Here is a 10,082-nt window from a genome sequence, read left to right as displayed (position 1 = left end):
CGGTAATGACAAAATAGCCTCTCCCCCCCCCTCCCCTCCCCGTGCATCTGAATGCTGTGCGGTGGCCGTGACAGGTATGGTCAGCGGTCGCCGCACAGTTTTTAAGTATTTTAGAATTCTGTGTCGCCCTCCAGAGCCCGGCGCCCTAGGCAAGTGCCTAACTGGAACGACCTCCCTCGCTCCATTCGTCTCTCACCCAATCTGTGCTCCATTAAGCGGGCTCTTAAAACTCACCTGTTCCTTAAGGCCTACCAACCATCCACTTAACCTCTCACCTCCTCTGGTTCTCCCCTGCCCCCTTTCTCTCTCCCCGTTGCTTCACTGGCTCCCTTATGTACCTGATTCTGTTTACCCTCCCTTAGGATGTAAGCTCGTATGAGCAGGGCCCATCTTCCCTCCTGTCTCCATACCTGTTCTTCCACTCCGTCTCTACTGTATCTGCCTGCCTGGAGTTTCTGAAGTACTGGTACTTTGTGTTTGTTGTTCTGTACTGTCTTACCCTGTATAGTCTACTGTTTGTACCATGTACGGCGCTGCGGAAACCTTGTGGCGCCTTACAAATAAACGATAATAATAATAATGGGAGCGCCGGGCCTGGATACAGGCATGAGACAGGGTAGTGAGGGGCCTGCATGTGAGAGTTTTCATCCTAGAAGGAGAGGTCAATGCTGAACCATAGGAGCTTGTGATGTGCTGAGTAGACATGAAACTTTAGCTTGTAGAACATGCAGAGGGAGAAGTGTTCAGGTGACGAGGCTAGGACAGGTTATATTGAAGAGGTGATATTTGAGAGAACGCTTGAATGTTAAAAGGGGGCTGAGGTCCGGTCAGGTGGGGGTAGAGTGTTCCATAAGTGGGGAGCAGCACTGGAGTTGTCTTGGGAATAAATTTATCAAGCTGCAAATCTAAAAAAATGGAGATGTTGCCTATAGCAACCAATCAAATTCTAGTCATCATTTATTTAGTACATTCTACAAAAGGACAGCTAGAATCTGATTGGTTGCTGCAGGTAACATCAGTTTTTTTTTTTGTTTTTTTTTAAACTGGTTGTTCCATCCTCTTTGACTTCAAAACTGGGGGCACACAAACATGCATGATATAAAGTTGTAAGAAAACCGTGCTCAGATTCTAGTCAATCCCACCATAAAGAAGTGATTGTATTAGTTGCAGTGTAACATGTCTCATTGTTCTGACAGCAGTATTTAGTTAGAAGTTTCTAAGGAGTTTCTTCACACACAAGAATGATACACCCTTACTTTGGAGGAACACTGTTCAACTGAAATATGTAAATTTGACATATAGTAGCTGTGTGTATAAGAATAGGGCTTTTTTGTTTCTTTGGTTTTTATAAAGTGCAGGGGTTTGATTACAGCAGTTTGTTAGGTACTGCTGCCAATGAGGAGGTTTAGTCTGATGCTAAAATCTCCTCAACATGCTTTAAAGTGCATTCAAACAGGACTCTATGGGCTAGATTTACTAAGCTGCGGGATTGAAAAAGTGGGGTTGTTGCCTATAGCAACCAATCAGATTCTAGCTGTCATTTTGTAGAAGGTACTAAATAAATGAAAGCTAGAATCTGATTGGTTGCTATAGGCAACATCCCCACTTTTTCAAACCCGCAGCTTAGTAAATCTGGCCCTAAATATAATTTTACAAAAATGTTCTGAATAGAGATTGCAATGTTCAATTATATCCGTATATCTGCTATCAATTTGCTCAAGGTGATTACACTAGTTATTGAAAGAATAGGTTCACATACTTTTTCCAACATCAATTTAATGTTGGATCACTTTTGACATTAAATTGATGAAGTATATCTTTTTGTGTTTTATTTATTGAGTTCTCTTTATTTTTATGACTTGAGGAAGAATTGAACACTTTTAGGGTCACATTTATGTTATTTTCTGACATCTAGCACCACCATTTGCACTTAATCGTTCGTACTGCTGTTGCTTCATTAGCAGTAGAAGCATAGTTTCAATACTTCAAATCAAATGTGGTTTAATGGAATACAACTTTTGTTCTCTGAGAATTGTTTGTTATTTTGACTAGTTTGATTTTCAATACTTTAAAAGTCTGACAGCACAATCCTTGTGTAGGAGTTGTGGGATGTTCTTGAATACCTTACATGGTACTGCCTTATTAAATGCTGGAACAAAAAACAAAATCTCACTGGTGCACTATTTTCTTATGGGGCATGTATTGCTGTTTAGTTTTACCATTGGGAATTTGGAGAATTTTTCAGAATATCTATTCTACTTACTTGCAGACATGGGTTCTATAGTAGCTTGTAGCGTGATAGTGTGTCTTTTAATCAATGGTGTCAATTATGTCAACTATTTTATAGCGGCATTTTGCAATTCACTTTTTACATTCATATATTCTGTCAAGCAGAATAGATGCCTAATGCTACAGTCATTTATGGACTTTACCAGTTATCATTCAATATAAAAACCAAGTTGGTTTATATGGAGCTACTAATGTTCAAAAATAAATTTACGATTTCCTGTTTGATAGCAAAGAAAAATTGCTATTCACAGTGGAATGTAAGCTAATATAAACACAATGTCAAATATATCAAGTTCTAATAAGATATGGGAACCTTTTACATATATGTTTGTGAAAGTTAACTGAATCTCTCTCTCAAATGGGAATTTCTATTTTTTCATTCACTATACGTAGCTTACATTAGCAAAGTTATTTATATTTTGACCGAATCATAATTAGGACTTATTTGTTTAGGTCAACTTGTTTAAATGAACTGACATCTCTGTATTAGGCTCTCTAGTCTCAAAATATTTTCCTTAATTGTGTCTATTAAATGGCTTTGTATATGCTAGACACAGTTTTATTTTATTATTTTATATATGCTGGGAACATACACCGCAAATTCTGTCATTTCCAAACCCTGTCACCGGACCAAGCCTACAAGTTGTACTGAGACGTTTGCCATATGAATAAGACTGACAGGAGGGCCTTGGCACTGCGCGAAAGTTTAAGAATACCTTTGCAGCAGCTAGAAGTCCTGCAACTAAACCATTTTATATGATCTTTTATATGTTTACATTACATAGCGCCAAAGAAATAATGAAAAAGTGGGTTGGAGTGCCTTTACAAAGTAACTACAAGAAGTAGACATTTATGGCTGTTCATGTGCATTTTATTTAGAATAACCTGGGCGAATGAAACACAAATTTTCATTTTTTTACAGGTATAATCCACAATTTCAGCAAACAAAACCATGAATTCATTAACTGCAAGTGCAAATTTCATACATGACAAATGTGAATACACTGCACTGCTGACTAGCAAAGGGACACAAAATACATTCAATGTATTTTTACAAATACTGCTGAATTATCAATATGTGCACATTTGTTCTACGGACCCCAGTTATGTGAGTTTACCAGGATAGGCCTGTTTTAGACATAGTGTCCTTATTCATGGTGCATATTCTCTCTGAATTCAGTGATTAGTGGAAATATGAGCAAACTTTATATCGGTTGCTTCTCCCAGTTTTCTATGTGTTTATCTTTTTCACAATCATTAAAGGGCGTCACTATAATACACACAATTTTTCACAATAAAGTCTTTTTAAGTAGCAAGAACTTTTTTTTTTTTTTTTTAAATTAAATAAACTACTGGAGAAGCTGTAAGTGGTTCCTTTTTAGGATGATCTTATGCTAAAGATCTGAAAATAATTATTTATGTTGCCCTCCTCAATGAATGAAACAAGGTGCTATCTGCATATATTTAAGTAAATATATAAAAATTAAGTAAAAATAAATCCATTTAAAATGGGTTACAATTTCTCTAACTAGTTGTTTGTTATAGAGTTAAGAACAATCAGTTGTTTACCATAAGCAAAAAGTACTGAGTCACATTTTTCAAATCATTTTAAATTCTTAAGGGAAATATATTGGAATTTTAAAGCCTAGCAGTTTGGTTTTAGTCTACCATTGTGTTACACAACGTCCCAAAGCAAGTTATGATTATATATTTTAACAGGTTATAACATTTACACAGTGCCTAGTTCACAAACTTGCAGTCAGTTGGTAATTACCTTATGTAATTGATTTTGGTTATAAATAGCCATACATTTGCTACATACATTGAGTACTGGGCAAACGGCTCTCAGTGTATGCAGCAAACATATTATTCTATGAACTAAATTCTCTTGTTGAGCTATGGGAGGGACTGGTTTTCGTCTACCATGACAGTATCCATTTAGCAATGAGGACATAAATGATTGAGTAAAAAGAAAAGTTCAGACAAGCAAGGTAAACTAATGAATAGCAGTTCCCTCTGTACTATAAAATAACGTTTTGTTTTGTTTATCGAGGACTTAGCATGTTAAACTGAAAACACTAAACTGTATTCAAAGTGACCCTCAAATGTGATACATACTGTGTTCTTACCATTACGCATCTGGATGCTTAATATACAATATAGCGGTTACCAGCCTTCTATATACATTTTTTGATAGCTCCCGAATTTGCCAGAGTCATTTAAATCCAGAGCCCATGGATAACCAATGATTGAAAAAGTCTGACTTGTACTAATTCACAATTAAATATAACTTCAACATTACAAGTGAGATATGAGAAGTGGGATCTTGATGCTTTCTTTTCGACCTGTCTCTCTTGCTTGAGAGAAGCAATTTATTTTCTTTATTTTTTTTAATAAACATGGTTAGTTATATTTTTGTGACCGATTTTTCAGAACTAACTGTATTTTGTTCCTGGTGCTCCCAGGGGATGGGATCATTGTCGTGATCAGATGGGTGGGCTTCTCTTTCATGCCAAAACTGTTCTACATCTGGCAGGACAGGGTTTTCTTTACTGTCTGGGCTTCCAATATTTTCCTGAGAATATGACTTCTCTACAAAGCCATTCGTTGGATGCTGTTCGGGATCAGGACCTGGAGATGGAGTAGAGTCTGGTAGGACCTCGGAATTCAATGCTCCCTGGTCTGGGCTATCATGCACAGCTAACGATTTTTTGGACGTCAAACGTTTCCAAACATCTTTGAAACCTTCTTTAAATTCTTCTGACATAACCAAAAAGATCAGAGGATTGATACAAGAGAGAGAGAACATAGAGATTTGAGCTAAGCTCACGAAAGCTTGTGGTGGAGGTAGAGCACCCGGGGGCTGATGCCAAATCCATAGCCATGATATCCACTCTGGGAGCCACATTATAGCAAACGTGACGCTAACACTCAGCAACATCATAGTCAGCCTTTTGGATCTGATTTGATTTCGTAGATTTTGCGTTTTTGTCCCTCGGCGTTGGCACTGTGCATGTGCTCTCCAGAAGTAGAAGAAAGCAATCGTGAAAGGGATGCAGTACACAACGATTGGATAAAGTTTAACGAAGATCGCCATCAGTTCCTGTGCCTGGACTGGTATGCTTATGAGGCAAACAATTGAGCCGTCGATTTGCTTTGCATCTGTGAAAAACCATTCGGGTAATGGCAGAATTGCAGCTACTAGCCAGGTGCACATCATGACTGCACATATCGCCAGTTGGCTGATGTTCACTTGTTTTGCAGGGTTGCTGGCATACAGAAAACAAGCACTGGCCACTATAGCGATGGTAATACTCTTGGCAGACATACAGCTATGTGTGAACCAATCTGCTGTTCTGCACACAAACCAGCCCAAATTTAAAGTAGACCTTGAGTATGCTGCGGCTCTAAATGGCACCGAGAACATCAGCAGGAGGAGGTCTGAGAAGCTTAAATTCAGGATCAACGAGTGGATCAAGGAAGGTTTCGCTTTTCTAGCATTGTGAAGGAGAATTGCGATCACACACAGGTTACCTACAAGTCCTATTAAACAGATCAAAACTAGTAAGGTGGGTATGACAAAAGTCCATTCATCTACTTGCAAGGGCTGGAATCCTCCAGCGTAATGCGTTTCTCTAGGCAGGGAGCTGTTCATGGTGCTGACATTGGCTGGTGTTTTCTCCATCTCCTGTTGAAGTGAAAGGAACAAGTCTGCGTAGACTGGAGCTGCCTCAATATTTCCACACCTTCAACTGGCAAATGGACTAAACACGAAACAGTCATTTAAGTGTGTGTTAGGGAGCGCATTCTGTTATATACCTGCTGAGGTTTTGATTGACAGTCTCCAGCCAAACCTCATTGGACTCTTAATATTAGCAATTGTTGTTTAACATGTCGCATTAATTAAGGGTCTTCCCTATCAATTATTTATAGTTCTATTTGGAAGTCCTTAAGGACAAGCGTGCTCACTCAAGGCTATTTTATGCTTGTATACTGAACATGCACTTAGCAGTCAGAATTGTTTCAAAATAGTAAACGTTTCTTTAACAACCTATTAGGTAACTAGTAGTAAAAGCCCAACAGCTGATTTCTCCTTCAACAGGAGAATAGAAAAGCAAGAATATGAATATCTACGGTTGTGTTACTAACACACTCTTGAAGTCACCTAGTAATACAATTCATGCAAATAACAGTTACAAATATAAAAAAAATCAAACATTGATGCTGAAGTGCATTGTAGGTATTTGCTTGTATATGAACTGTATATTATAGGGATGTATTATATGCACATAAATGTTTTCCCAAGTACTGCATATTAAAGGGTTGTATTATATGTATATAATAGCTCTTTCATGTAGTGTTGATTTAACAATATTTACTTGATCTAAAATATAAGTATTAGTAATAAGTGTAAATAAAGCTGCACTGGTTTTCTATTTAACGTTCAATGTCAGGACAGGTCTAATTAACCACTGAATGGTGTATTTATAATGACCTTTGATGCTACAGAAAGTGTGTAAAAGTCAATTCAACAAAAAGCACTGTGTCTATTTATCACTTAAGGTGTGTTTATCCACCCATCTCAGATTTTAACGAAATTTCTTTAGTTAATAGAGGATGTCCAAAAAACTATTTCTGCCAAATATTTCAACAGTCTGACCATTAGTTCCCAAAGCATTGATTTTTCAATGTATTCAACATTTTACTAATTGCGGCTTATTTATTCCAATTCATTTGAATCCTCATTTATTTATATAGCGCCAACATATTCCGTAGCGCTTTACAATTGGGAATAAACATTGTAAACTAATAAACAAACTGGGTAAAACAGACAAAGAGGTGAGAAGGGCCTGCTCACAAGCTTACAATCTATATTATCACTGGTGTTTATAAAGGAATTGCCATGAAATTTGAACCTATCACCAATCACATTATTTTTCCTTTGTTGGGAACCTGTTGTAACGGTCTGTAATTTTCCTTAAAGTGTCAGCAGACAGTGTATACTGCCTTCCAGTACTTCCTTGGAAAGTAGGCACTTCCGTTCCACAGAGGATGTGAATAAAATGAACAAAACACTTATCATCTCTTGAAGGCCAAGACAACGAATTTGTTGATTGGTTTCGTTTCATGAAGTGTACCAGCACATCTTGTTCCTCCTCATTATATTGAATAATATACCCAATAGTGCTGCTACGTATGTTTTAGGTTGCAGATCATTTTCTGTCTACAGTTTTTGTGACTGTGGTCGTAGTGACACTTCGGGGCATATTCAATTGTTGGCGGAAACGCCGAAAATCGCGCGGTCCGCGCATGATTACCGTAATTACGGTAATCGTGCATGGAAAAACAGTTAATACGGTAATTTAGTCGCTGGATTTCAGCTCGCAGCTCCCTGAGCCGCGAGCTGAAATCCAGCTACAAATTACAGTATTAACTTACTAGTTTTAACGCTGCGGGACTTCTAAAGAATTGAATATGCCCCTATCTCTGGTTCCTGCTGTCTTCATGTCACCTAATGACAAGCGGTATATGTGTAGCTCATTATTACTAATAGGCTGAAATCTGTGATGAGTACGTGTTCCTGCCACAGTCTTTGCTGTTTCTAGATGGCTATGGAGCTTGGTTTTACTGTCTTGTATTTCACTATGTGACACGTAGAAAAACTCAATGCCATGCACATTTTCATTTGTCCAGTTATACAGGTCCAAAAAAGGTGTCACGATTCTCTCTTAACTAAAAAAATTTCGTTAAAATCTGAGATGGGTGGTGGACATTTCATTTTTTGGGGGTGATCTGATGTGGAATGACCATTTAAAGAATTTACATACATTTCACTGAAGTTTTAGCAAAACACTACCTCAGACCAGGTGCAATCCACGATTTCCCAAGGAGCAAAATAACCAACATTGCCAATGTTACTGGTGGCTCAAAGAATTATATAAACCAATCAACAAACATGTCCATTTGGAAAAGTATGAGCCAAAGAGTGGTACTTTTGTCGGTTTTTTGTCTTTTTTTAATTTTTATTTTTTTATCCTTTTGCACTACAGTTGGTCAAGATTTTTTTTTTTACTTGGTCTATCACACATGCATTAGTTATTGGCTACCATTATTGTGCAGTGTCTAATGTGTACTGTATATTGCCTATATCTGTTTTCACATCTACTGTACAAGAAAAGTAAGTGCCATTTTGGTACAAATAGTGCTCAGAGCAGGCAGGAGCATATAGAATCATAGTAACTGGCCATACAAATATCATGATCATGACTTTTTAAGGATATGATTTTCCGCTTATAGCAAAATTTATGTGGGCATCAGCCATGGCAGTTGTAAATGGATATTACAGAAAACATATGGGTGATTTATATATAATTATTTTGTGTATGTGAATGTACAGTAATTTATGGTGATTATATTGATATTGTTGGTGAAATGTATATATATTTAGTAAGTCTTCTGTTTAAAGGGGTTGTCCCATTTAAATGGCAGATGACTTTATTTTGTTAATAAAATTTTATCTGGCTCTATTTTCCTTAGTTGATTGGTTTTTGAGGTGTGCATTCTCCTGTTCCAGGCTGTTACTGTTTATTTTTTTCAATACTTTCATAACTACTACTACAAACCTGAAATCCCATTATGTCTCAAGCTCTCTACAGCACATGTCATAAAGTGCGGTAGCAGACACACCCTTTCCTCATGTTGCAAACGGTTGGTTAGTTGTAGGTTGAATTACTTGAAAATGATGACTAATAATACTCCATTGGAAATTGATCAGATCAATATTGGGCAAGCTGAATACATGAACAAGAATACACAGAACATGCTAAGATCTTATCCACCTGAACAGTGTGACCTTTTCACTCAAAGCTCACCAATCGTCTGTGACCTGCTTAAGGAACAAAAAAAAAAAGAAGCATCAGAGTACACTGCAATGTCAAATTGTGCCTAGGGAATGACAAGGTATGAAAATCTGAGACCATGTGAGGAATTCAGGTTTTCTAATTAATTCTTTTTTTCTTTGAATTTTGGATTTTCTGGATTTGCAAAGTGAAGATATGTCTCTGAACATGGAATGGGAAATCATGAGAAAATTTCATGTGCATTGGGCTTTGTGATGGAACTGTTAGGGCTCACGACCACCAGGATGAGCTTTTAGAACGATAGTGTTGAGATCCCCACCTTTAGCAGCCGTCTTTCCCGTAGAGCTTTGTGTGCTCACAGGTACTTGGATGCCCCCAGGTCTTAAGCTCAGTGTAGTACAAGCTCATTTATGATGGCCGTAGCGCAGGTGGATCCGGAGGCGCTAGCCCGGGCTGGAGTGGGTGATCAGTGACAGGCCGAGGTCAGGAGTCGGTAGCAGATAGGCAAATGGGTATCCAAGCAGAGGTCAGGGTCACAAGCAAAAGAGTAGAGTCAGTATTCAAGCCAAGGATAAGGGCAACAGGCAAACAGGCAGGGGGCAGAGGAGAGCGAGCTGCGGCGGTTATGAGCACCGCTGCGGCTCATAACAGGAACGGACCATTTCACAAAGGTGTTCCAATTCTGTCTCATCATTTCACACTGTATTTGTGAAATCACATTTCATAGAATGTATAGTTTATAAAAAGAGCTAGAACAATGATGGTCAATACATAGTACTTTATGGTGTGGGTGGGGTGGGGTAGGGCAGGGAACACTTAAGCCCAATCTACAGAATCTCATGGCTAAATGTGGAATGAGAATATTTATCAGAATAGATTTGAAAATTTCTCTTCTAAGCAGTGTTTATCACACATCTCTATGCCTTGCAATAA

General features: G+C 38.0%; 1 protein-coding gene across 1 annotated transcript; it reads right to left on the bottom strand.

The window, feature by feature from the left end:
* Positions 1-4,696: 4,696 nt before the first annotated feature.
* GPR151 (G protein-coupled receptor 151) lies at positions 4,697-6,025 on the bottom strand. Its single transcript, XM_075205998.1, has one exon. The coding sequence runs from the start codon at positions 5,972-5,974 to the stop codon at positions 4,697-4,699; it is 1,278 nt and encodes a 425-aa protein (XP_075062099.1). The 5' UTR covers positions 5,975-6,025.
* Positions 6,026-10,082: the final 4,057 nt, after the last annotated feature.

The sequence above is a fragment of the Mixophyes fleayi genome, chromosome 4 (assembly GCF_038048845.1).
Source record: "Mixophyes fleayi isolate aMixFle1 chromosome 4, aMixFle1.hap1, whole genome shotgun sequence".
Lineage (NCBI taxonomy): Eukaryota > Metazoa > Chordata > Amphibia > Anura > Limnodynastidae > Mixophyes > Mixophyes fleayi.
Note: the sequence above shows the minus strand (reverse complement) of the source record. Positions and strands in the feature narration are given on the sequence as shown.